Source organism: Camelus ferus, chromosome 11 (genome assembly GCF_009834535.1).
Source record: "Camelus ferus isolate YT-003-E chromosome 11, BCGSAC_Cfer_1.0, whole genome shotgun sequence".
Classification (NCBI taxonomy): Eukaryota; Metazoa; Chordata; class Mammalia; order Artiodactyla; family Camelidae; genus Camelus; species Camelus ferus.
In genome coordinates this window covers 74,199,525-74,226,788 of record NC_045706.1, presented here as the reverse complement: position 1 = coordinate 74,226,788, position 27,264 = coordinate 74,199,525, and the positions used below count along the sequence as shown (strand labels likewise).

Sequence of the window (27,264 nt, the reverse complement as noted above, 5' to 3'; positions counted from 1 at the left end):
CCAGGTCCATCCATGTTGCTACAAATGGCATTACTTTATTCTTTTTTAATGGCTGAGTAATATTCCATTGTCTATATGTACCACACCTTCTTTATCCACTCATCTGTCGATGGACATTTAAGTTGCTTCTGACAAGTTTTCTGACTCAGATCATACAATGTTGGGAGCTGTGAACCGGCCAGGTACGGGGATTTAGCGGGGTGGTTAGGACAGCTCTGGGAATGCACATTAGATCCCCCAGGAAAAAGGGGGTCTTGAACACTTTGAATACTCTGGGCATTTAACCTCTCTTGATATTCTGAATAGGTATTTCTTCATCCTTGTGCCAGTCATTCTAGTTTATGCTATGGAGAATGAGGAAAAATTTCCATGAGTTGGCCTTAGAATTAGTTTATAAATCTAACTGACAATTTGATCAGTAGCGCACTCTCAAAAGCATTATTGAAACAGCTTCAGGGATGTTCCTGGACTTGGGCCGAGCCAACAATATTCCTGCTTTCATTCCACACTGCAAAGTCCTCTTTTTTCTCCACCTGCGGGTGGAGCTTTGCTGATTCCCCGAGTGATTCTCTGCCCTGAGGCCTGGACAATTTTTTTTTTAAATGTACTAAAGGGTTGATATTTCCTAAAAGTATTCTGGGTTCAGTCAAACATGCTTTGCTGATTTATGTGTCAACTTGCTAGGGCCATGGGGGGCTCAGACATTTGGTCAAACACGATTCTGGGTGCGTCTGTAAAATTGTTTTGGGACGAGATTAATGTAGACCAAGTAAGCCGAGCACGCTCCCTGATGTGGGTGGGTGTCATCTAATCAGATGAAGGCCTGAGAGAACAGAACTCATGCTGCCTGGTGGCCTTGAGCTGGGACCTTGATCTTTCCCTGCCTTCAGACTTACACGGGAACACTGGACTGTAGCTGAACACCATGGGCTCTCCTGGGTCTACAGCTTGAAGGTCTTGGGACAGGTCAGCCTCCATAATTGCATGAATCGGTTCCTTCTACTAAATCTCCTTTTGCATGTGTGTATTACCTCCGAATGATTCTGTTTCTCTGAAGAAATACCTAATACACATGCATTTTGGAAACTGCCTCTTTGTTAGGTGAATACCTCCCCCCATGTGAAAGCTTTCTAATTAAACATTTAAGTGTTACCTTGGAGCAAAACATCACTTGCATGGTTACCCTGCTTGCTGACAGCTAAGCTGACTTTGCCAAAAACAGGAAAGACAATGTTCATTAGGTACTATTCTGAGTGGTGTGTAAAAGGACGTTGTGTTTTCATGAATGGAAGTAAAAACAGATCCACCAGTGACCTGAACACTGCTTCTAGCTACCAAGAGTGTGTCTGACTTGGACTGAGTTTTTATTTTTATTTATTTTTCTTTTTTGGGAGGGGGAGGCGAGGTAATTAGGTTTATTTATTTACTTATTTATTTCTAATACAGGTGCTGGGAACTGAATCCAGGACCTCGTGCCTGATAAGCACGCGCTCTACCATGGAGCTGTCCCACCCTCCCTTGGACTGAGTTTTTAAACTGAGTTTTAATATGAGTTTTTAAATTGTATACTTAGGCTACAGTTGGCAATGAGGCTTCATCACGACTGCTGGGATAGTCATGATCTATGTGTTCAGGACAAGCATATATCACATCCCTAGAAAGAGTGGTAACAGTCTCGTTCGTGTATACGGGTCAGTGAATTTATTTGGCGGGGGGTGGGGTGGGTGGGAAGGTGGGGGAGGCACAGGGGAAGCCAACCGAGGAGTTCAAGCAGGGCAGTAATTTGACTTGATTGTAACTTCGGGTCACCCTAGCAGAGGTATGATGATCTGAGAAGCAGGTGGTGGGGTGCACAGGGAAATCGGGGGGGCTGGGAGACGGGTTATGGTTCTGGCAATAGGCCAGGCAAGAGGAGCTGAGCCACGGCTGGTCCGGGTGGTGGAGCCTGAGTGGGGCCGACGGGCCTGGTGATGGACAGCACGCGGTCACGAAGGAGGGCAACGCCCAGCTCAAGTCCCCGGGTTCTCGCTGGACTAAATGAGCACTCTGCACGGAGACAGGTAACTTACAGGGAGGAGCAGATGGGGAGGCAGGGGAAGATGTCTGCATTTTAGATGTGTCTGAAGCACCTGGGACTTCCACTGGACAGGGCAGGCAGGTATAGGGGGTGTAGGAGGCGAACTGGGCTAAGAAATAAAATAATGGGTTCCCAGCACAGAGGTGGCGATTGAAGCCGGGAAGGCTGAGTGTAACGTGAGAAGGTTAGGGAAGGAGAGTGCAACGCTGAGGGCCCCAGAGGAAGAGGCGGCTTCGGAGGGGATGGGAGGGGGAGGGGACAGCTCAGTGGTGGAGCAGGGGCTCAGCATACAGGAGGTCCCGGGCTCAATCCCCAGTGCCTCCGTTAAAATAATTAAAAAGCAAAAGGCGGAAGGCACGCTGCTTCGTGGGACTCACAGAGCCATCTACACTGGCGGTCAAAACCAGCTTCTTCCTCTCTCACCCCTCCTGGCCCCCCCGCCCCAGCCGCAGGCCACCCCCACTTCAGGGGCTGCTCTTTTGTCCCACTTTCCCCTGTGGGGACAGCTGGGATTTTTTTTTCCCCCCGACTGGGTTACAATTCACGTAACATAAAATTCACTACGGCAAGCATTTAAAGTGTACAATTCAGCGGCCGTCAGTCTATTCACAGCGTCGTACAAGATTCAATACCATCTAATTCCAGAACATTTTTGCTTTGACCTTTTAAGCCCAGAAAATGAATAGAAGGGGATGAACTTCATTACCATCAAAGCTCCCCATGCACCATAGGTATTCGTGGTTTGGTATATAAAACCCCTCATTTTGTGTTTTCTATTTATAACATTTTGCCTCCTCAAGGGCCATGATATTGTTTTAAAAAAGGGGGGGTTCTGTTTTATCTGAGTCTTTACTAATTCCTGAGCTCCAATTCATTCTTTCATCGTATTTTGAATCGCTTCTAGGCTGCTTAGTGCTGACGATACAGGGTGAACAGCGAGCAAGCCCTGTCCTCTGGGGTCTGCAGCCTCGCAGGGATGACACCAGCAACTGGGTTATTACTACCGTGATGAGCGCCGTGGGGCAGGTACTAGGAAGACAACCGAGTCTGGGAGGCAGGTGCGATTCCTCCGAGAAAGTGGTGTTAAAGGTGAGACCTGGAAGGACGGTGGTTCAGGAAAGGGTGTTGCTGGGGTGTGGACGGGGCGGAGGAGGCAGTGCGCAGTGAAGCCGTGACAGGGCGAGAATGATGGCCATGGGGACCCTGAAGCCGGGGACCTGCAGGAGAGTGGAGCAGGGTGACAAGGCACACAAGGCCGTGCTGACGATCTGGGACGTTATCTTCAGTGACCCCCGTGGAAGGCGTTCATGTGGGGATGACAGGGTCCATCCGCTGTGCGGAAGCCACGTGGGAGGAAGGGCGGCTGCCTGGGTTAGGCTGGGTGAGAGGTCGGGGAGGGAAGAGACAGGCGATGTTTGGGAGGCGGAAGAGAGAGAGAAGGAGGCAGGTCTTGAGGATGACTTAACAACAAGGCTGACGGTCAGATCGGGCGCTCTGGGGAGGAACACGTTTGGAAGGAAGTCACAGTTCCGATTAGGATGGGCCGGGCTGGAGGCTCCCGGGAAGCATCCACATGGAGATCTTGAGCTGGTAGTTGGGAGTCTGGCGGCTCAGCGGACACGCCCGGCCCCTCACACACAGACGTGACAGCACCGACGTACTTCACCACATGCTTGTTGACCTGTCTTTCCTCCTCCCTCAGTGATGCTGGCTCAGCTCTGCCCATTCCTGGATGGGGGCGGCTCTCTCCCCAGGAACGTGTCCTGCTATGGACGGCGACCCTCTCGTCTAAGGCTCCTTGAGGGTAGGAAGGTGTTGCTTATCTCTGCACCCCTGGGACACAGGTTAGAAAGTCACTAGGTTTCTGACTGATGACTGACCAAGAGAACACACGAATCCATGACTGCGCTGGAAGCTACGTAAAGGCACTGACTAGAGAGAGCGGTGGACATCCATTTAATTTTGTAGCACCCATTATCACAGTGAAAAATAACCTCTGTTCATAAAGAAACATATAAAATCATACAGGAGATCAACACGAAGGCAGCTTGAGAAGCGCAGCACGAGGACATGGAAACACGGAGCATCACCACACGTCGTCAGTTCCCAAAGCACCGCTCCCAGTGGCTGGCGTGTCCCCCGCGAAGCTGCTGCGGGCAGGCCTCTGGGAAACGGTCACCGGCTGTCACGTGAAACACAAGAGCATGGAGCGGCTCAGGAAGTCAGGAGAAGCCGCCCTCTTCGCATTTCCAAAAAAGGCCGATGAACTCAATCATTTCATTTCCAGTGGCACCGTTCACTGCTTTGATCTTTTCAATTCCCAGTGGAGGAGCTGGTTTCCAGGAGGCCTCCTCAGTTAAACGCAGCCGCCTCCTCCTGGGTGGCAGGTCTTCCTCTAAGGGATGCAGATGGCCAGGGGAGGCCCCCACTCACCCGGAGGCCCCAGCAGACCCAGCATCACAGGCCTGACCCTCCAAACACAAAGGAAGCGAGACTTGCCCTCGTCCATTCATCACCAAGTGCACAGGGTCCAGAAGGTGGAGTCTGAATTCCCAAGCAGGAAGTTGCAGAACAAAGAGGGAGATTGTCTTTCAGTCACAGCCTTGGGGACACGCAGCTAAGTCTGTCTCAGTTACAAGGGCAGAAAACAGTTTCACCATGATCAGGCCAAGAGGGTCACAAACTGTGAGACAACCCAACAACTGGCCTCCGCAGGGGGAAGTGGAAAAAGGAAGTGGAGCAGCCTGCGGCCGGGAGAGAGGGGGCCGCGGGCACAGAGAAGAGATGCGACCAAGGACTGAGCCCACAGCCTGAAACAAGCAGCACGCAGAGCAGAAGCTGGGCCAAAGGAGAGGAGAGCACAGGGCAGGAACGGCGGGGGTGGACAAGTGTCACAGGGAGGGGAGTCCTGGCTCAAAACGACATGAGACACGTCTCCTCACCTGAAAAGGGGAAAGAAAAGCTGCTGGATCTTAGTTATTAATACCTTATATAAAACAGCGTGTTTTCCTCTCATGCATCTCAGGGGAGGAGGAAAGGCCGGCGCTCCGGGCCGGCGTCCGCAGTGACTAGGGGAGACCCGGCCCTCTGCCGCTTTATTACATGGAAGCCCCTGTTCTCATGGTGCTAACGGCAGAGCATCAGCACACTGAAAGTGGAAGAGACCGAACAGCCACAGACGGCGAACGCGGGACCTCCACGGAGGAGAAGCCCTGCTGCTGCTGAGGCAGGATTCCCAGGCAAGGAACCACGACCGGAGCTGACCCGCACACGTTTCACCTGGGTGACGCGCACCTTCGGGGGCTGGAACCCTCCCCTCAGCTGTGCCGGCCTCGGTCCACGTACATGCCTCGACGTGTGAAATAACTGCCTCTCCCACCTTTCGGGGGGCCGCTTCCGAGGGGTCTGTCATACAGCCAGTGACTAACAAGAAGATGGTGGCTTCTGGGCTGGTCTTGGCCGAGTCGGAAAGGACGTGTGGGGATGCTGGCCTCCAGCAGAGGGCAGTGCCACCTCAAGGCGTCTCTTTTCTAGGACAGTCTCCTATCACTGAGTAAGTGTTTAATGGCGCTGAAGTGGAGGGCTCGTCCTTACAAGTCACCCTGAGTATCGACGGGAGGTCCTGCCAAACTAGGTGAGCCCTAGAACAGTCCCTGCCACCCTGCGCCCCGCCACGCGATCGCAATGGGACTCCAAGCCTTCATAGCCAGAAGTGGAGACTATTAGCCACCAGGACTTGGGAACTAACACTGCCACGCGGAGACACCAGCGGGTGGTGCTCTGCGGCCTCACGGTTTTCCTGAGTTTCCTGAATGTAAGGAGCATCTTCAGCTCTGCCCCCGTCTGACCCACCTGGATTCTGTGCGACTTAACAGTTCCGGTCCAACTCAAAGGTAGGTTCCGCTGACCCGTGTGAGCAATAGCCATGCTCAAGGTATCTGTGATAAGTTCTGTTTAACATCAGTTTTGAGATTCAAATCTTAAGTTCGGAATTTTGAAAACATATCCCTTAGAGGCAGTGCCAAGAGGGACCGGTCTTCCCAAGTCAGCCCACTGAGAAAAAGCTGAGAATTCACGAATTTTGTAAGCACAGAACCTCATCACCACGTATAACAGTGTTTCCACGAGAAAATCTGCATCACGTTTTCCGGACGTTAACTCTGGGATGTTAGGAACTGGGTTTTATTTTTGCCCCTGCAGCTGGGGCCCCACTGGAGGGAGTCAGCAGCCCACCTCCCTCCGTGGCTCCTCCCACCACCAAGAGGGGCCCTGGGGCCCGCCGAGGCTCCCGCAGAGCAGGGCCGCCCTGCATGGGGGACTTGGGAGGCAGGGGAGTGCCGGGGCGCAGGGGAGGGAGGGCAGGGTGGTGGGGGCGGCGGTGGCTTCCACCCCCTCCTCCCAGCCTGCCCTCTGGCAGAGGCAGAAGTCTTCGGATACCGGGGACACCTTCCCGCCCTCCCTCCACGGGATGACGGTGGGGGATGGGGGTGGCGGGAAGGGGCTTTCTGGTGGCACCCGGCCGGGCAGCATTAGCAAAATATCGGTCAGGCTGGAACCTGCTCCTTCTACCCCAAGGTGGTGTCAGGATACCAGGAGCCATGAGCCTCGGACACGAGACACTGCATAACCACACCCTTTCAGTCCCACGTCCCTAAGCTGTCGATAATAAACGCCAAGAGCTCACCTATACTTCCCCACAGCACTCTCTGGGCCAACGGAGAACTGGTCACGTGCAGCTTGACAAGAACACGGGGCACAGAATCAAATTCTCGCAAGATGAGGGCCCCCTTCCAAGTTCTGCAGGGCGCCCGGAACACGGCTGACAATGAACACTGAACAGCCACTTCCGCAGGCATCAAATAGAAAAAGAATCTGTTTTTAACAATCTCTACATTTTATTAGTGGCTGTTACTTTTAGCCCATCTTTTGATAAGCCTGACACTTATCTGATAACTCTGACAAGAGGGGACAAGCTTGGTGTGACTGTCGCTGACTGAACCAGAAGTGACGGGTCAGTGGTAATTCTGCGAGTTTAGAGTCCACATTCGATGGTGAGGCTGCTTCCTGGCAACCTCCTAAAACCCTCTGTAGCCGTCAGTGGAAAAGGAAGTCAGTGGTTTAGAATACAACTTTCTTTGGCATTAATCCTACTCTTTCTTGTACTCTGATCGATGTTTTTCATCATTTTTGCTTATTTTCATCACAGAATCCTCCTAATTTGGACGAAGTGCCTTAATTTTCTAAAGCCCCGGCAAAACCAAATGGCACTTCCAGGAAAGTGTTGGGGAGACCACAGCTTCTCTCTTTTCTTCCCCCAAACCTAGAAAATCTGATCTGCCCAGTAACAAACTCTCCCGTCCCCCACACCTTCTACAGGAAACCCTCGGAGAAGAACACTGGAGATTCTCGGGACCCAATTTTCCATTTGGTTTAAGATCCTTTAAAATCTGGATTTTAACGCACAGTTTCCCACCAAGCATCACCGTGAAGGAGCCCTCCTCCTAGGCTAGCGTGCCGTGTGGTGTCGCTGGGCCCTGTTTTCAGCTGGGGTAAGTGGGTGCTGAGGGAATTCCATTCCACCCACGGGCCAGGTGATTTTTATTTACTTCTTAACTGAGCTTCCTCTCAGGGGTGAAACAGCCTGATAGAAAAGATGTGAAAGTGAATATTGAACTAGTTTTTAAAAGGCCATGGGTGCCAAGAGGGCCTTCGTGGACTCTCGGTCACGCCCCTTTCCCGGGGCCCTGCTCACCCCGCCAATTCCTGACTCCGCCCTCCCAGCAACCACTGGGCTTTGTGCTTCTTTTAGAAACACTCGAGTGAAGGCATCTTTGATCCTGCAGAGACTACACGAGTATCTGAGTAAGAAAGACGGCACGTGGGGTCTGAGGGGCATCGCCACACAATGTAACAGGCTGTCAGTTCGCCTAAGTCCTTTACAGCAAGGAAAGTGACAGGCTGTTGGGTGACCCCTCTCTGCCGCTTCCTTCTGAGCCGTGGGAGTGCCCCCCGTCACAACGGCCCTTGTGCAGGATGACTGTTGGGGGCCACCAGGAATTTTGGTTCTGATTTCAATGGTCGGCAGTATTTAAGGGAGAGGGCACCTTTATTTCCATCGCATCACACATGAGTCCACTCTGATTGCAGGCTTTGGCCCTGGTCCCTGTAGGAGCCTATGACATATTTTTCCCAGTTTTTCCAGATTCAAATGTTAAATTAAAACAGATGTGCAAAACTAAAGGAAAATCCGCCACCAGAAACATACCCCACCCCTGCACAAAACCACCAGCTTTGGGGAAAACCAGTGTCTGCCGTTCGTCCTTATCCTCAACTTAAACAAGGATGGATTCTCATCGCTCCTTTTTTCCGGCGGGGGGTGGGGCAGGTAATCAGGTTTACCTATTTACAGGAGGCCCTGGGGTTGAACCCGGGACCTAATCACGCTGAGCGTGTGCTCTGCAGCTGAGCCGTGCCCTCCCCCCACTGCTCCCTAACCCGGGCTGCCTCGGCCCTGAGGGGCTGGGGAGGAGGCTCAGGTGTCAGAGGTTCCTGCGGGGGTCCGCGCGCCCCCGTCTGGGCCACTCCTCGTCCACCCACCTGCGCAGCACCTTCTCCACGTCGGCCCTGCGGTAGAGCCTGCACAGCTCCACCAGCTGGCCCACCGTCCGCTGGCTGTTCCGCAGCAAGAACTCCAGGGTGGGGCTCTGCGGCCTCTGCTCCAGGAAGCAGAGCTCATCGTAGGGCATGCCCCACTTGCTCGCAAAGTTCCTCCAGTTTTTGACCGTTGGGTGACATGGGTCCAGCTTTATCCTGATCACGTCCAGTAAGTCCTGGTCGTTGAGCAAGTCGCTGATGGTGGGGGCCCGGAGGGAGCAGGAGGAACAGGTGCCATTCTCCGCGCAGGACGCGGCCTGGCTTCTCTCTGCAGAACAAAGAACATGGCCCACAGGTCAGCGAGGGGCCCGAGACAGCGTCCGTCTCCTCCGTCCTCTGTTCTCCCGCTGCCTGGTGGACAGCGTCAGCACGACTGTAACAGAGGAATCCTGCAGGCCACCCATTTCTAGATACGCACCAACGACCTGGTGTTCTTAACAGCTACCTGGCTGGAAGCAGTGGGAAGATTTCACAAAGCCAGTTCTCCCCTCTCCCTGAGCGCCTCTGTGGCCTGTGACGTGCGTCTGTGAGATTGCTGGCCAGAACCAGGGCTCCACGGGGCAGAGATCCCTCCACGGGCAGGGCGCCCGTCCCGCGGGGGCCAGACTCCGCCATCCCAGCCCGTCCTCGCCCGCACCTCAACCCTGGCCCCTTCTAACTTACAAGTTGGCCCTGACAGGTTTTGAATGCCAAACACAGCATGTTAGGGTGTCAAGGATTGCACGAGTCTCTCAAATGTCTTTTCAAAAAACATGGAAATTGAACTATCCACTTCCTGTGCATATTTGAAAATAAGTGATAAGGGATAATGCCAGAAAACTTACTTTTTAAATTTATGGTCACCTTATCATCCCTTTGCCTTTATCTGTGTTTTCTTCACCCATGGGGATGCCTCTGAAGTGGAGCCAGCGCCTTGAGGTGCGTGCAGGGGGCTGGGCAAGCAAGTGGCTTCGAGCTCAGCCTCCCGGGGAAAGCAGCCCCGCCAGAAGGAAGGGCCACCCTCTCCCGTCAGTCACTTCTGGCCCCGCCAGGAGGTACGCGGTAAGCAGGTTAGACGTGAGAGGCCAGGAGGTAAGAGGCAAGTCAGTTATAATAAAGTTGTAAACAGGGTCTGCGCAGCATGGCCACCCAAGTGACTTAAATTCTGCAAATTTAAGAATCTAGGCACTGTATCTCCTAACCTCTGGCGAGGGACATTAGCAGCCAAAGGCGACGCCTGGAGATCACCAGCTTGGAAAATTCTAGGAGGTTATGTGACCTTTACTACACTGAGCCACAGGCTTCCCAATTTAGGAAAGTAAAGAATTGGGGAAAAGGCAGGAGAGGGTACAGCTCCATGGTAGAGCGCATGCTTAGCATGCATGAGGTCCTGGGTTCAATCCCCAGTCCCTCTGCTAAATAAATAAATAAATAGCACCTAGTTATCTCCCTCCCCAAGGAAAATTTTTTTAAAGTCTAAAAAAAAGAAAAAAAAATCGTGTGTCTAAGAACTGGAAAAAAGGAGTCACTTTGGTGATTGTAAGGTTGAGAACCAGCAATCTGGAGGCAAGTACAAATTAAAAGATAACAAAACCCGTGAAAATTATATTTATATTCTTTGATCTATTACTGTAGCTTCTGAGCATCCAGCCTAAGAAGCTCATTTAAAATATGTATATAAACTACGCATATATGAGCATTTTAATCACAGTCTCATCCATACCCATTTTTAAAAACAACTTAAAAATCAAAGTGAGGGGAATAGGGAAATAAACTGTTGTACTACTTGACGGAATATCATTTCAGTAATTATGACGCCTCTGTAGCCACCTGGGCAACGTCTGTGCTGTCATGTTAAGTGGAAAATGCAAGATGTGAGGCATTTAGGAACTGAGTAAAACCCGGGGGAAATTCTATGCTTCTTTAGCTGTGGAGAGAGGTGTACAAGACAGCCACGGCCATGGTGCTGATGTGGTGGGGTTGCGTTTGTTTCCCCAACTTTCTCTCGCGGTGTTACATTTCTATGATAACTAATACGGAATTATATTTACAAACATACCATTTAGTACAGAGAAGACTTATCAACCGGCCTCCCTCCTCTCTGCCGGGCTTCACACACGCCTTTGAGCCGCCTCCTTCCTACCTCCTCCATGATGTGTTTCATCAAGTATCTCCTCTCTTGCCCTCACCTCCAGCCACCCGTCCCTACTGAGTCTCTTTCCTTTATCTACAAATACATACGGGGCTCCTCTGTCATAAAAAGATAAGAACTTCAAACTGCCCTCCTCTGGCTTCATAACTGGCTGAGGCCACTATCTCTTACTCTCCCTTATTCGCAGTTAGCGAGGAGGCGAACTCAAGACCTGCACCTCCGGTGCCTCCTCATGGTCTTCGTCTTCTTTGACTTTGAGTGGCGTCTGGCCCAGCCTCATTCCCGCCAAACCTCGGCACGGCGGGACCTAGCTCCCTGCACCCCAGCTGTGGGCTAAGGTCTAGTTCTGATGGAGTGGGGAAATCCGGAGAGGCAGACCACCTACCCGACTCTGAGGGTCACCTGGACCTCCTGCTGCTGCGAACACCCCATCACAGCAGCTCCCCTAGGACCTGGCTGCCTCTGGAACTGGGCCTGGGACTCTTGCCCCTTTGGACACGGTCTACTGCACTGCAGGCTGAGTTTTCCCTGCAGGTTCCTTCTGGCAGCCAAGCCCCACATCCCCAGGCACATCCTACCATGTCCGGCCACGTCCCTTCCCTGGTCTGCCTGACACGCTGAGATCCCCTCCTGTCTCATTGCCGAGTCCTTGGGAGGGACCAGGGGGACTCCAGTCCTGTTCTTAGTCCGAGGCTCTCCCCTTCCACATCCTGTCCGTCTGGTCATCTCCTCCACACCCAGCAACCTCCACAAAGCGCTCCCACTAGAACGGAAGACCCTTTCTTTTCACATCTGCAGGACCCAGCACAGCCCTGGGCATGCAGTGGATGCTGCCCGCTAACCTGGCTCCAGAACTGACAGCTGGACAGCTCCTCTTGCTGTCCAGAGGACACCGCCAACTCCAAGAACCCGAACCAGTACTTATGTCTCCCCCTCTGCACCCAAAGCACCTCAGTTCCCCTATTTACACTCGCAATCCCCCAGCGTCCTTACGGACTTCTATCCAAGCAGCCACCACGTCGGAGCCTCCCCTGGAGCTGGCCCTGCCACTCCTCCTGTCCGGCTGCCCATCACTTCCTTGAACGTCATCTGTGCTCCAGACAAGCTGGATGACTCAGGTCCCTAAGCAGACAACCTGCATTTCTTTTAAAGCCTAATTAAATACATTTTTTAAAATCTAATATATGCTCAGCAGAGAAAATTTAAAAATTATATATGATTATAAACTTTGTATAAACATGAACATTGAGGGTCTTCCCACCTTTCTATGACCAGGATTAACAATTCAATGCAGACCCTTACATGTACATTTTTGGCCACATCTTTAATCACTTCACCAATCATAGGATTATTAGGCCAAAAGGTATGAGCATTTTAAGGCTGTCAGTGCCAAAGCCCCAGACTGCTCCCGGGAATAAACGCTGGACCGATATACACTCCAGCTGAGCTCGTGATGGCCCTCATCAGCACCAAGTATTGGTTTCAGAAAACTTTGTCAGCTTCACAGGTGGAAATTGATGCAGATCTCGTCCATGCCTTTTCCCGTGTTTTCCCCGGTCAGTCTTCTCTCTCCCTTTCGCTGAACTTCCCTTCAGCTACTGAACTTCATCCACCCCGTAACGCCCACCTCAGAGACAACACTCCCAGCTCCTGCCTGGGACGCTGTCTCGCTCAAGTCCCACGGCTTCATTTGCCCCTCCTGACCCTGCCCTGCAGTGAGACGTCCTGTACAGTCTTCTTACAGGGGCTGTTCCTCACTACACCTTAAACACCCTGAGAACAGGCCCACAGCCTTCTGTAATGTGCTCTGTGTCTTAGAGTTTTAAAATGTCGAATTACACTCCTATGTAATACAGTGAAGGTCATCCTTCAGCTCCATTAGTAATGGTGTATAAAGAACTAAGACTTTGGCCACATGGTGGGACATTTTACTTAAAAAAAGGACTTTCTAATGGTGTAGGTAGTTTTGCAGTAAACGGGGGAATAAGGGAAAGAAACTGTGCAATTTTCTCTGCCCTTATTTATTATGAAAATAATATTCTGTCAAGTGGGGAAGAAAGTTCAGCAAAGGGTATGTATAATTCAGTTTTTGTAAAAACAAATAATACAGTCATTCACATCCATGTTATACACACACTCAGGGGAACAGGAAAAAATCTGGAAGTAGGTACAACAGAAATGTTAACAAGGGAGTATTTCCTAATTTTCTATAGTTATTGTGTTTGTTTGGATACTTTAAAAGTATTTTTTAAGTTACAGAAAAATAAAGTGGGGTCTCCACCTCCAAGTCCAGAATTAAGTGCATTGGTGTCTGAAGGTCCACCTGTAATGAACCTCTGTGAGACTCAGAGTCGGCAGTGTCTTCTCCTTCAGCACCAAGAAGAGGAATGAGCATCGGGCAGGCAGCCAAGAAGCCCCTCTGAGCCTCCCAGTGCATGAGAAGCTTGTTTCTCTGAACGACTACGGTGACCATCTATCAGCTAGTTCTAAAACACACGAGGTGCCACAAATCTATTGGTGCTTTCCTTTTGTTCTTGCCACGACACAAATGATAAGCCTCTTACCGAGCTGGAATCTATGCAAACTGCCAACAGTCGTGAGTTTAAAGCTGCCTTTTAGAATCATAAACTATAATTAGCTCTCTGAGGACTTAAGCAGAGAAACATGCTTCTTTTCCTATCAAATGCATTTTGTCCCGCCCTGCTTTAAACACCTGTCATGTAACAGTGCACATGAAAGGACAGACTGGGTGATGCCTGGGGGAAGAAACAATACTGGGGAGGGAGAGAGACTTAGGACCAGAGACGTTTTCATCAGAAATGGGGAAAAAGGGCTTATCATTTGATGCCTGTCAAGGGGCAAGCAGAGTTGCTGAACAGTAGAAACTTGAAAGCTGTCTGCTCAATGAATGAATGAATGAGAACTGCGCTTTCTCCTCAGGAGACAAGGTAGGTCTGTTATTACCATTTGATGAATTTTAGGATCTGAAGAGAATTAATAGTAAAGGACAGAGAATGATGCTGCTGTCTGCAGGCAGTTAACAGACAGTGGTGGGCAGTAGAACAGAAGTGGTCTTAAAACACAAAAAGGTGGATTCTAGATTTGGGAGAGGAAGAGAGTGTTCTTGAGAAGTTAATTATGTACAAATATTCACTGAGAGTCTCTAACAAGTAGGTCCCTTACTTGCCATGTCTGACACCTGACTTGTGTACTTTCCACTGACGTAAAGCAAGAATGGATCACGCCGCTGATGTAGGATGACTGCTTATTTTGGAGGAAATCCCGGAAGGATCTGCCCTCCGTAAGTTTAGTTTGAGTGCTGGCTCAACCTGAGGAAGAACTCATCGGAGGAGAGAGGGTCTGATTTCTCAGTGGTTTTAGTCATCCCGGGGACTGTCATTTGCCAAGCACCTAATGCACAACCAGCCCTGCACTGAGTCCTTCACATGCGTCATCCTGAATCATCCCAGTTCTGGATCTGTATCACACTGGGCTCATCAAATCCTGGGCTCCAGCTTCCCGGAGCTTGACTTCTCATGGCATCTAACATCTTTGAACTTCCCATTCCTCAGCTATAATATGAAGAAGATAATAATGCCTGTATCTCATGAATTAAATGAGACAAATGATGTGAAAGCATTTTTGTCAAGTCATGTAAGTGTTATTTAACGACGTCAGATTTCACATTTATTACTTTTTTAAGTAGACTGGGAAGAAAAGAGTGGCCTCTGCTGACACCTCCCAACTGCTGTCTTCACTACTCCCTGCCCTTCTGCCTTCACTACCCATACTTGTCCCTAGAACACTAAGCTCAGCCCGGCCTCAGGACCTTTGCACCAGCCACTGCTTCTCCCTGGAGTCCTCCTTCCTCAGATCTCCACGTGGCTGGCTCCTTTGCATTATTTACAGCCTGGTGCACCTTCTCAGCTAAAGTAGCACCCTCTCCCTGCAGGCAAAATTCACTGTACCATTCATTTTCCTCAAGGCTCCTGCCACCATATGTAATCACTTATTTGTTTGTGTTTATTGTCTGTTGCTCCCACAAGTATGTAAGCTCCAAGAGGACAGGGACTTTGATGTCTGGGGTCACCACTGCATTCCAGGCACACAGCAGGCACTCAGTGACGTCTGCTGAGTAAATCAGAGGAACGAAGAATGTGACACAGAGAAAGAGTCAAATTAGAACCCTCTGTGGAGCCTATGAAGAGCAATCTAGAAATTTTCAGACGAACTGAAACATTTTTCAGGGCTGTGTACATACGAGGCAGAAGAAAGGTTACTGGCTGCTATGGAGAAAGAGATTAGCCACCAGCTGCCAATCAAGCCAACACCGAGCAAGTGTGCGACCTGGACAGGTCGCCCAGCCTGCTACGGCCGCGGCCTCGCGCTCTGAACGGGGACAGTAACACCTGTCTCATGAGCTTGCTGAGAGGATTCAGTGAGACCACCCGTGAGAGCCTCCTCCTAGCACGTGGTAAGCGTGCAACAAAGAACCAGTGCTGCGGGTAAGGAAGCATGACCAGCAGCCTTTTCTTTTAAAGCAGCAGTTCTCAACCTTGGCCAAGAACTAGAACTTGCCCACTGCGCCCCCTCACCCTGCCGAGATTTACAAAATCCCGATGTCTGGTCCCAACCCCAGAGCCTCACTGAATTGGTCCGGAATGCAGGCAGGACAAGGGGATTTTAAAAAGCACCCCTGAAGATTCTAACGTGCAGCCAGGGTTGAAAACCGTTGCCTTAAAGACATCTACAGAGTAAGTTCTTAGTCAGAAGGACCTGCCAAAAATAGATTCTGGAATGACAGCCACTTCTCTTTGAAAGAACCCACGCCTGTCTGGTGATTAAGAGCCTGTGGAGAGATACTATTTCCCCACATTCACAAGCAGCAGGATGGATTCTCCCCTGGGGCTGGCTCTGCCCCCTCCCCACCCGCTCTATCTTCTCACACACAATTAGACCTTAAAGAAGAGTTCAGAAATCTTCGACAAGGTAAGTCTATGTCATTTAAAACAATGTAATAAACAGTTCATGTCCGGCAATGCGGCGTCTAACTCTCAAGTTTGCGGCTGGCAGGTTATAAAATGCTGCTCAATTAACAGTTAATTGTGAATTGGAAGGAGATTCAGAATTCATGAAACTCATGATTGGTTGAGCCCAGAAAACGGCTGCAGTCAGGATGCTGGCAGTGGATCACACATTGACTTAATGTGTCTCCCTGCAGGGGAGGTGCCCTTTTATCTTGTACACCTCGGCTTCTCGAGAGCTATTACCGCCCGGGGGGGGGGGGGTCCTCCCTCCAACACAGTACCACCGCTGGCTCTCAGATGGTTTATAATAATGTTCCCCACGGTAACTCGGCCTTGAGTGAGCTCAAACAATGAAATAGGAAACATTTTATACTGGCAGCTTCGCAAACAGCAAAATATTGTGGTTCTGAAATAGAATAACTTTCTCCCAGGTGTCCATAAATTATCAGATTTGGAGCCTGCAAAGTACCAACAAGTGTCAAAGCAGAGGCACATACTTCTGCAGTTACGTTTATTAAGGGTGCAAATTCATGCTTTTTTTCTGTGTGTGGTTTCCAATGTGGTTGGAAATAAATATACTTAAAACGCCAGTTTACGGCTTTAATAAATCACTGGGGCACACACACCACGTTACTCATTAGAGGCGGTTATTTGCTGCGAGCTGGGAAGTGATGAAGAACTATTTTTATCTAGTAAGAAACTAACCCAAGGGCTTTTGGTGGGTGTTTGATCTCTTAACCAAAGGGAAAAACAATACGGTTTCATTTTCTCTGACACACCCTTTTAAGAAGACATCAAGTGGGCAGCACGGGGGAGTGTAACTGACAAACCGGATGGATCTCGGCTAGTAAATCATGCTGGGCCTCAATTCTGTCTTCCAATGAAACTGGAGTACAGAATGCACATTAAAAAGAAAGAAAGAAAGAAACACATGTAAGAAAGGACCCAGGTAGAGATTCAGCATATAATTTAACATGAATTTTACTTCTGAAATTGTGACACAAACATATTTACTAAGTGTCACTTCATGGACCTAATTTGAAAAAAAAAAATGAAAATCCTGTTTTACATTGACTTCTACGGGGAAATTAGTAGAACAGGCAAGAGCTGAATTATGCCATCAGAAAGTCGTTCTTGAAAAACAGGCCACAGTGGAGAACAGGTGGGGAGGTGTCATGGTCCAAGTGATAACACCGCTTGCCACCGGGAGGGAGTGCCAGAGAGGAGGGAGTGCAGGAGGGGGAGGGAGTGCAGGGGGGGAGGGAGTGCAGGAGCGGAGGGAGTGCGGGGGGTAGGGAGTGCCGGAGGGGGAGGGAGTGCAGGGGGGGAGGGAGTGCAGGAGGGGGGGGAGTGCAGGGGGGGAGGGAGTGCCGGAGGGGGAGGGAGTGCCGGAGGGGGAGGGAGTGCCAGAGCGGAGGGAGTGAAGGGGGGGAGGGAGTGCAGGAGGGGGAGGGAGTGCAGGGGGGGAGGGAGTGCCGGAGGGGGAGGGAGTGCCGGAGGGGGAGGGAGTGCCAGAGCGGAGGGAGTGCAGGGGGGGAGGGAGTGCCGGAGCGGAGGGAGTGCAGGGGGGGAGGGAGTGCAGGGGGGGAGGGAGTGCAGGAGCGGAGGGAGTGCAGGGGGTAGGGAGTGCCGGAGGGGGAGAGAGTGCAGGGGGGGAGGGAGTGCAGGGGGGGAGGGAGTGCAGGAGGGGAGGGAGTGCCGGAGGGGTAGGGAGTGCAGGGGGGAGGGAGTGCAGGAGGGGGAGGGAGTGCAGGAGGGCGAGGGAGTCCCGGAGCGGAGGGAGTGCAGGGGGGGAGGGAGTGCAGGAGGGGGAGGGAGTGCCGGGGAGGGAGTGCCGGAGCGGGAGGGAGTTCCAGAGGAGCTTTCTAATTTTCCAATTTGGGAGACTTTTTTCCTTTTCTTAACTGAGCCTTCCTTATTCCTTTAATGATCAAATGTTCTCATTTTGAGAAATTGCATGAAAACCTTGTAGAACGTCAATGTCCCTTTTAACCAGGAAAATCAAACAGCGTTGCTATTGTTTGCATTCGGGGCCGGGTTATGAACATCTTCTTTCTGGAGCTCCTTTCCCCGTCCCCCAGGGGGTTTGCTTCTGTGGTCAGTGGTTCCACGAAGGGGGCTTTTTTTTTTTTTAATTTGTTTTTATTGTTTGTTTTTGGGGGTGTAATTAGGTTTATTTACGTATTTAATGGAGGTCCTGGGGATTGGTCGTGCATGCTGAGCACGCACCCCACCACTGAGCTGGTCCCCCCGCCCCCCCCCTTTCTAGTAGCTGATTCTGAGTTGTATCCTTACTCTGTCCTTGATTGTAGACTGTCAGCTGTCATTTCTCTCGGGTCTAATCCCTCCTTCTACCCCTGAGCCCTCCATCTTACACATATTGCTTAGTTTTTAACCAGCTATAAACTGGGTCGCAGATAACTAAGGTTTTCAAATTGCAAGAATTAAATAAAAGCCAGGCTCTGAGCTCAGGCTCACTGGGGGGCCTGATGCAGGGAAAGTAGCAAGCTTCTGGGAAAAGAGTTTCAGCGGCTCAGAGACCGACTCCGGGGGAGTGGGAGTGGGATGTGGCCTTGTTCTGGCTTAGGGCTCTGAGGGCTGGAACCCGGACCTTCACCCCCACGTAGGACACTCAAGCATTCAACGTGGGCGCTGCACAGGCGAAGTGTCTGACCCAGAGAGAGGCAGCCTGGTGAGGCAGCTGGGGTAGGGGGGCTGGGGCTTGAGTCCCACTTAGGACACCTGCATGTGATGGAGAGCCCGCCACGTGACCCAGCACTGCCCTCACTGCAGCCACCTGGTGGGGACGGTAACTGAACCTGCAGGCTTGTCATGGACACTTTTTCTCTAGGTGCGTTTGTAAAGCACTTAGAAGAGGGCCTGGTAAGTGGTAAATGCTAACTTTGTGTTTATACGTAAAACAGTTAAAAGCAATCTTACTTGGGTTGCTCCTCTCATTCAAAGAGGAAATACGGGTTTCTGCTTTTGCTCGTTCTTCCAAGAGCAAAGCCATGAAGTCAACGTCTCTCATTTGCTTGTTTATGGGGAAACCACCCCCAACCCCAAACCCAACCAAACATCCCCCTGGGCAAAGCATCAGGTTGGACAGTAAAGATGTTAATTTCCACAGCACGACTTCTGCTGTCAGTAATACTACCTGCCATCACTGTGAAAAGCTGTTTCTCCTTGAAAGTCTTCCATTTCGTTTTGACATAGGTAAAGGTTTTTAGAAACAACCCAAAATTTGATTAGAGTTTATCTGTTAATAAACAACGACCTTTAGGGCTGACAGATTCCTGAACAACTGGCAATTCATTCTCATTTCAGCTAGTTCAGGTTGGAATGCAAGTGTGAGTCTTTAACAAGTTTAAATACAGATTTTTTTTTAATTAGAAAAGAAATAGGTGCTTGTCACAGAAAATCTAAAAACTCAGATGCGCATATGGAAAAACGTGTCATGTTCCCACCATCCAGGCCAGTTACAGCTTTTTAGGGACTGATCTCCTTGGCTGCTTCACCATGCATTGTATGTATTTGCCTGTATCTGCTCATTTGTTATATACACACTTGTGTACGCAGATTAAAGTTTTGAGGGGTAGATTTTTCTGATACCTGCTCATGTTACAGAATTTTTAAAACACAAGATAGAGACAAGGTAATCAAAATTGCTGCTGCTGTGTGTAAACATGCTTCCCGGCCTCCACCTCACCCAGCTGTTTGCATCTCATCTGAGCTGGTGTCCCCTGCAGCATCTGTGGAGAGGGATGACTGTTAGGCAGTGGCCCCAGCCTAGTAGGGGTGGACTGTGGTCCAGATAAAGTGGGTGCCAACAGGTGTCTGGATGGGACCCGGGCAGCATGCCGTCCCAGGAAACCCGGTGGGAAGGCTCCACCAGAAGTTCTCCTGGCCCAGTCTCTCCCTTGATTTCTCTAAGTACAGCAGGGTAGTGGCTGAAACAGAACCAGAATCCCAATTTCTGTCTTCCACAGCCATACTTTTGCCCCATGGCTTCCTTAGAAAGCCTGGCACAGACTAGGCCTTTAACAAATAAAAATCTGCTGAATGAAAAAAAAAAATCACCTAAAAATCTCACCACCCAGAGAGAAAACTGCTGCTAACATGTTCCTAAGGTTAAAAAAAAAAAAAAAAAAAAGCTGATTATTCACTGCATGTTCTGATTTTCAGCGTGGTTCCCTGGGCACACAGTCTGGGACTGATGACAGATGATCCTAAGGGTTTTATGAGTCCCCCATCCTTCCTTAAAAAAGAAAGAAACAGTGGGGAGGGGACAGCTCAGTGGCAGAGCACATGCTTAGCATGCATGAGGGCCTGGGTTCAATCCCCAGTCCCCTCCATGGATAAATAAATAAATACCTGATTACCCACCTCCCCCCCAAAATTTCAAAATAAAGTTAAAAAAAAAAAAAAAAGAAACCAACCTGTGATGATTCGGGTCATTCAATATGTGTTTTAAAAGATATAAAAAAAAGTTGGTGACATTTTTCTTTTTCCCTAATTATTATTTTGGTAGCTTATCTTAATGCTAACTCCATATTTCCCCCATGAGTAATTAATGAGAAATTTAATTTCTAAAGTATCTGTCTTACAATGAAGAAAAAAAAAAAGATGGAGAAAATAAGGTGGTGGAGGACGGGGTGGGAGAGAGAAACTTGAAACGTTTCCTTGGTTAAACACATTAAAAGCAGAAAACAGCGGGAAAGAGCACACAGCCTACTGTGAGCAGCGGCCCCTCTGGCTACCTGAGGGCCGTGCCCGCACAAGCAAAGTAGGGTCCACACAGAGAAGACACTCTTTGAAGGCTTTTGTGAAATCCTGTAAGATTTCTTTGCAGCTCCCCATGGCAGGTGGTTGGAAAGTTTCTTGAGTCTGTCAGACATTTTAAAAGTTAATGATAAACATCCCCTCAAATGATCTTTAATTCAGCCACGCTCGCCATCACTGAGCCCAGATGTCTTTAGAGTCAATCATTTACCTGAAAGGGGATCTCCGGTACTGTCTGCAAAGCCATTTTCTTCTCCCTAAAAAACAAAAAGCAATCTTCTTTAAAAATCATTCAGGTATGATCAATTTTCCAATTCAGTTAAATTTCCACCAAAACCTGGGAGGGAGGGGGTGATGGATCTTAACAGCGGTATTTTAACGGGTGGTGAATGATGTGTGTGTCCCTAGAACAGAAGTTCCCGGAGGGCAGGGCCCTTGTCTACTTGCTCCTCGTGCGGGGTCCTTGGTGGCCAGAATGGTGCCCGGGACACAGGAGACACTCAAATGTTCGTTAAACGAATGACTGTGCCTGTAGTTTTGTAAAAAGTGTCCACGTGCACCCAACAGTATGCGACGCTCCTGCCTTTTAAATTTCATATTCTGGACCATTTTCCTTATTTTATTCTCTTTCTGCTTTTTGTTGGGCTTGTTTGTTAGTTCAGGTTACAATTCTTTCTTGTATCTGTTATGCTTTTCAAGTACATGTTACAGAGCAGCGAAGAGAAATTGTTAAAAAAACAGCACGACCGATTCTCTTGCAAGGTAATTGTTTTTCTGAAGCCCGTCTGATCGAGGCTCCTTGAGGCTCCAGGCACCTCACTTGGCAGCGCTGGTCTCTGAGTACCTCTGAGTACTCACTTGTACACTGAGGTGACTGATGGATTATTTCTATGAAGCTCCACACTCTCAGGCTTCTGGGATTTTCACCCTTAGAGGTGTGCTAACTCCCTGGTATCGAACATTTTAAACAGACTTTTCCCCTTAATCTCCTAAGAAGCCGTTCTCACACCAAGCTCATCGGTTCCCACGTCTGGGCAGTGTGTAGACATCTAAGTAAGAGCCTAATTTTCTTTTCCACGCAAGAATCCTTCCTATGTCTTAGCAGCTAGATTTCCCCAACTAAATATTGCTTTTGTTTGAGTCCCACCCCTCCCCCCACTGTCCTTATTTGAACAAAAAGCAACCTGGTCACCAGTTTGTAAGAGTTCTAGGACATCTCTGAAAGAACAAAAAGTCCTCTCTTTGCAACTTTTTAATTTGCAAGGCGAAACCCAGGAGCTCTGCACCCTTAGGGCCGCTGCTCCCCGTTCAGCAGACCTGCGGGGGCCTGCCTTTTCACATCCGCGGGACCCGGCAGGGCCGGCAGGCTTGCTCTGCTGTCAGCACGCCGCCGGTTCTGCCCGCCGAACTGGAAACTCGCGCCGAGGAAGCAGAAACAGGCCTTTCAGGCGGTGTGGACAGACACAAACGCTGAAAGCTGATTTCGTGGTACTAATGAGGTCCCGCTAAGATGTGAACTTTCCTTGAAGTGAGGACGGTGTGATGCGGCACATCTGACTTGACTTCTCATAATCTGGAGAAAGTTTTACCAAAACCAGTGTCTGCCCAGAACTATTCCCAGGCTGCAGCTGAGACGACTCAGTTACCTGTGAAGGTCGATGAGGACAGAGTCTAGCCCCAGTCTAGCCCCACGGCCTCTGTTCTTGCTCTAATTATCATGTTATCCTACTTTTAAGGTCAGTTTTCTAAGAGTGAAGTCAGAAAAGACTTACTCTGTGGTTTTTAGGGGCTTGTGGAAACCTCATTCAGGTCTTCATTCAGCACCTCTTTACTGAGTAGCTAATGTGCACAAGCTCCCGCGGGGGGACCCCACCGACAGAAATAGGAGGCCCTGAACCCCGACCTCAGGGCCTGCCCTCAGCTGCGCTGGGGAAACGGACGGTAACTAAAATACAAGGCAGAAGGTGGTGAGTTCTGACGGGGAGGTGTACACAGTCAGAGGGGAGGGCCTTTCTCCAACAGAAAGACCCAGAGGGGCTTCCTTCGAATCAGAGATGTCTGAGGTGAGCCTTGGTGGGGGCTGGGGGAGTGGGGACTGGGGAGGAAAGGGCATTTAGCTAGAGGTCCACGCGAGCCCAAAAGGAAGTGGAGACGCCCGGCGCCCCTGCAGGGCCTTCTGTCTGAGCAAAGGCCACGAGGGGGTAATAGAGGGAGGAGAGGGGAAAACGGACTGAGGCCTGAAGGCCTGCCCCAGGCGACGGGAGTAGCGGAGGGGCTGTGGCCAGCAGCAGGGCATCCTCGGAGCCAACTGTGGGGTGCGGGCACACGTGGGTGAAGGGAGAGCCTGGCGGCCAGGTGACCAGGGAGTGGGGCAGGGGCGGGGGGGTAGCATGACTGACTCAACAGCAACGATGAGAGACCCCCAAAACCCGGGGAGAGGAAGGGGTCGAGCTGGAGCCACAGCAGGATGCAGCCAGCAGGGCACGAGGGAGAGGAGGTGTGACCAAGAGCACGTTCTGAAGACGTGATGGATGAGGCGACGAGACCTGGGGTTGGGGGGAGCTGAAGACATGCCCTGGTCCTCGGGGAACGTGGATGGTGACGTGACCACGGGAGAAGAGACGGGCGGTGAGGTCACCACCCCGAGGAGCGCCAACATCTCATCGTGGTGCAAGGGAGAGGACGAGAAAGGAAAGCAGGGAAGGGAGGTCCGAGAGGATGGGAGACAAGGTCAGGGCTCCGGGGGCCACGTGAAGACGAGGTCTGGTGGGGACAGGAGTGACTTCCGAAAGCAGAGCTGTAGGCTGACGCCAGCTGGTGCCCGGTGGGCAGTGGGGACATACGAAGGCTCCCTTCCCCCAGCCCTTCCATCTGCTTCACCGTCTCCTGTCTTTGCGGCCTCGCCTTAGACATCACCTGCCCTGGGACGCTTCTCCAAGCTCCCAGTCTGGGTTCTGTGCCCTGGCTGTCCCCACGGCATTCTGCCCCTGCCACCCCCAGGTTGCTTGTTACCCGGGGTGCAGAGGTTTGAAGGATCTCCCTTCTGTGCTGGACTCTAGTCTGCGAGGCAGAAGGCCTCGACTGCAGAGCCCCAGAGTGGTTAACCCACGTCTGAACTAGGTAACCCCGAATCTCTGTGGGATGGGGTCGGGGGAGAGCGGGGAGGGAGAAGACCTGAAGAGAGCACGGGCTCTGAGTCCCCTGGCCCCGGGATGGGCCGCCATTCTGTGCCCTACCCTTCTCCTTCGCTGCCGTCTCCAGAGAGATGGTGTCCTTCCACCTTCAAGGCCTGTCCTTTATACTGGAACTAGGTCCTACGCGGATGTTTTTAACGGCACTTCCTGTGAAGGGTGGGGCCGAGTCTTAGTTGCCTGTGTATCACTAGCACTGCGCTCAGGTGCTGTGTTCACAAAACCTTGATTCAGTTTAACTGAACTCAGAATCACTGCAAGGTGGCCTCTCAGTGCAACAGGGGACTTGCCTCCAGGACCAGATCAGCCCAGAGGAGTGGCCTGAGATGGGCAGGGGGGCAGTGGTCCAGCTCACAGACAAGACACAGGACACGGGGGATGCGGCAAAAGCTACGACGGTTCTGGAAACAGCTGGTGGGAATTTCCAAGAGGAGGCTGGGGGCTCTGCCTGGATATCAGGGGTGGAACACATCCTTAGGGAGTGTGGGCAGATGATGCTTGGTGACACCCAGGGCCGGTACCCATAATCCTCAGGAGGGAGCCTGGTGGTGGGAACCCAATATAAATGCAGCTCTGGGGACAAGAATTCAGGGGGCTGGGGAGCTGGGACCAGGGGACAGAGGCCCAGCCCTGTGGTGTCCCTAGGACATTGGATCCGGGCCCAAGGGAACGCATGGGCTTGGGCACTTGCTGCTCCATTAAAGCTGATCCAGGAACACAGAGGACAGAGTCGTGGGTCAGAGCAGCAGTGGCCTGAACTGTGAGCAACCCAGGGTGGCAGGGGAAATGAAACAGGGACTTAAGCTGACCCCCCTCCATCCTTCCCTTCACACATCTGTGTCTTCCCCTCCAGGGGATTCTACCCCAGGGCCTTGAAGCACATTCGAGTCTCCCCTTTCCTAAGACAACTTCCAAAACCAGCTCCCTCCTTCCTTCCAGACTGCAGGTGGCTGACTCCCACTGAGTGCATGCTGTGTTCCAGGCAGATGATGCTTTACCGGGTGAGCTCATTTCCTCCCCCAGGTGCCTGAGAACCACCACGTGCAAACGATGAAACACCGCAGATTTCTGGTCAGGGCACCTGTTTTAATTCTGAGTGAAGTTCAAGTGTCATGTGTTGGTCTTGTGGAAGAGAGGAGTTTCTGGGTACTGCTGGGTCTGGATGCCGAGAGGGAAAGGTCTAGATAAGAAAAAAGATGAGACCAACCTACATATCCATCAGCAGATGGGTGGATTAACAGTGTGGAACACTATCCAGCCTTCACAAGAAAGGAAACCGTGACACAGGTCACAACAGGGAGGAACCTTTAGGACCTTATGCCAAGTGGAAGAAGCCAGACCCAGGAGGACAAACACTGTATGATTCCATTCACGTGAGTCACTTAGAGGAGTCAAATTCAAAGAGCCAGAAAGTAAAACAATGCTTCCAGGGGTGGGGTGAGGGAGAATGGGGAGTTAGTGTTTCACGGGTATAGGTTTCAGTTTGGGAAGATGAAAAGTTCTGGAGGTGGATGGTGGGGATGGTTTGCATAACAATATGAATGTCCTTAATGCCTCCGAACCAGATACTTAAAAATCATCATGATGGGAAATATTATATGTGTATTTTACCACACAAAATTTTTTTAAATTTCCTTAGGAAATCTGAAGGTACCGCAAAGTTGAACACCACAGTTTTATATGTTCAAGTAGGCTAGAGAAAACCCCCATTTTGTAAAACTTTCCTGTTGTGAATATGGGGAAATTACCTTCTGTTTGGGCAAATGTGTTAACTGGTGCCAAGAATTCTTCGAAGAGAAAGAAAGTTGGCTAGGTGACACTGATGTTGCACTCTGGTTAGTTTATACACTGGGAGTCAGGTCCCATTTCTGCTCAGGCAGCTGACAGAACCAGGTGCTGAACAAAGGTCACCTCTGGAGAGTTACTCGTGCTGATTTCACCTCAGGCTCCCAGCAGCAGCAACCCTGGGGCCAAGAGGACACCCGGGGCAAGCTCTCAGCTCCGAGATGGGCATGTGCCCCACGTGCGGTCCACGCAGAGGGAGGGGCTGATGGACCAGAGATGCCGACAGATTGATGGGGAGGGTACCGGCCAGCACCTAGGGGCTAGGTGCCAGTGTTCTGAAACACGCCCTTCTGGACTGTCCAGTCCATGTGTACATGTCTATGCTTGGCTAACTTTATAATTTTGCAAACTCAGCAGGGATAACTGAGTGGGAAAGCACTCAGCAGGCTGATCAGCCCGGATTACAGCCTAAGCCTGGCTGGAAACCAGCACGAGACCAAGGTCACCACGGCCAACATGGCGGCAGCGACCCACACCACAGGCAAGGAGCCCAGGAAGAAATGCCACCCCTGCAAAGGACGCACACACTTGAGGTGCCAGTTCAGTCGGATGACTTAACCAGCTTCTTTGGGAGAACGGCCAGTGCTGATGTCACTGCTTTACGAAAAATATTTCCGTAAATGGCTTTAAAAATGTGCTTTTAAATGCCTGAGTATGCAGAGGTAGCAGGGCTTCTACAGCACAGATTTAGCCTGTTCCGAATTTCCTCCCATCAAATGGCCAAGGAAACTCTGGCCCCTTTCAGTGCTATGAATTCCCAGGACAGACGCGGCACCTGTGTAAGTCTTCTGAATACGTTTACTGATTACCCACTTTTTAAAAAAAATTTCTGATTATCTACTTCTGAACATCAGGATTAGACCATGAGTCTCCTGTTGGGTTTTTCTAGAGCAGTTTATACTCAGTTCTTTTCCTGCAAATTAATTGCTATTACTGTAGCAACTATTTACATTTATTTTTACTTTTTATTGAAGGATAACATATATATATAAATGGACATATCTATTTGAAAATACACAGGCATAGCTTGGAGACGTTATGGATTCATTTCCACAATAAATCGAACATCACTGTAAAGCAAGTCGCATGAATTTTGTGGTTTCCCAGTGCATATAAAAGTTACGTTTACACTATCCTGTAGTCTATTAAGTGTGCAATTGCATCCTCTCTAAAAAGCAATCTACATATCTTAACTTCTACTTTATTGCTAAAAAAAGCTAACCATCGTCTGAGCCTTCAGTGAGTCATATCTTTTTGCAGTAGTAACACCAACGATCACTGCCCAAGATCACCATAACACATATAATAATAATGAAAAGATCTGAAATATCGTGAGAATTACAAAATGTGACCCAAAGACACAAAGTGAGCAGCGCTACTGGAAAAACAGTGTCGACAGACTTACGGACACAGGGTGGCCCCAACCTTCAGTTTGTAAAAGATGCGATATCTGCAAAGCACAGTAAAGCAAAGAGCACTCAAATAAGGTCTGCCTGTTACTCCAGAAACTGGCATTTAGAAGTGTGTTTGCCTCAGGATGCCTTCACCCAGCACCTA

General features: G+C 50.4%; 1 protein-coding gene and 1 long non-coding RNA gene across 4 annotated transcripts in view; one reads left to right on the top strand and one right to left on the bottom strand.

Annotated features, from left to right (window-relative positions):
* Positions 1-11: 11 nt before the first annotated feature.
* EDARADD (EDAR associated death domain) overlaps positions 12-27,264 on the bottom strand; it is a 60,567-nt gene continuing 33,314 nt past the window's right edge. Inside the window, exons 5-7 of one of the 3 annotated variants that reach the window (XM_032491914.1) lie at positions 20,883-20,928; positions 8,675-8,999; positions 12-4,700 (exon numbers count right to left, since the gene is read on the bottom strand). In XM_032491914.1, coding sequence (XP_032347805.1) covers positions 4,673-4,700; positions 8,675-8,999; positions 20,883-20,928 — 399 coding nt within the window. In that variant the 3' untranslated portion in view covers positions 12-4,672. Of the gene's footprint in view, positions 4,701-6,240; positions 6,921-6,948; positions 9,000-20,882; positions 20,929-27,264 lie in introns of those variants that run through there. The other 2 variants (XM_032491912.1, XM_032491913.1) reach the window with 2 other exon arrangements.
* On the top strand, positions 8,929-26,620 carry LOC116667296. The gene is made up of 3 exons (XR_004324160.1): positions 8,929-15,851; positions 24,802-24,863; positions 26,062-26,620. It is a non-coding gene; the product is annotated as an uncharacterized LOC116667296 (long non-coding RNA).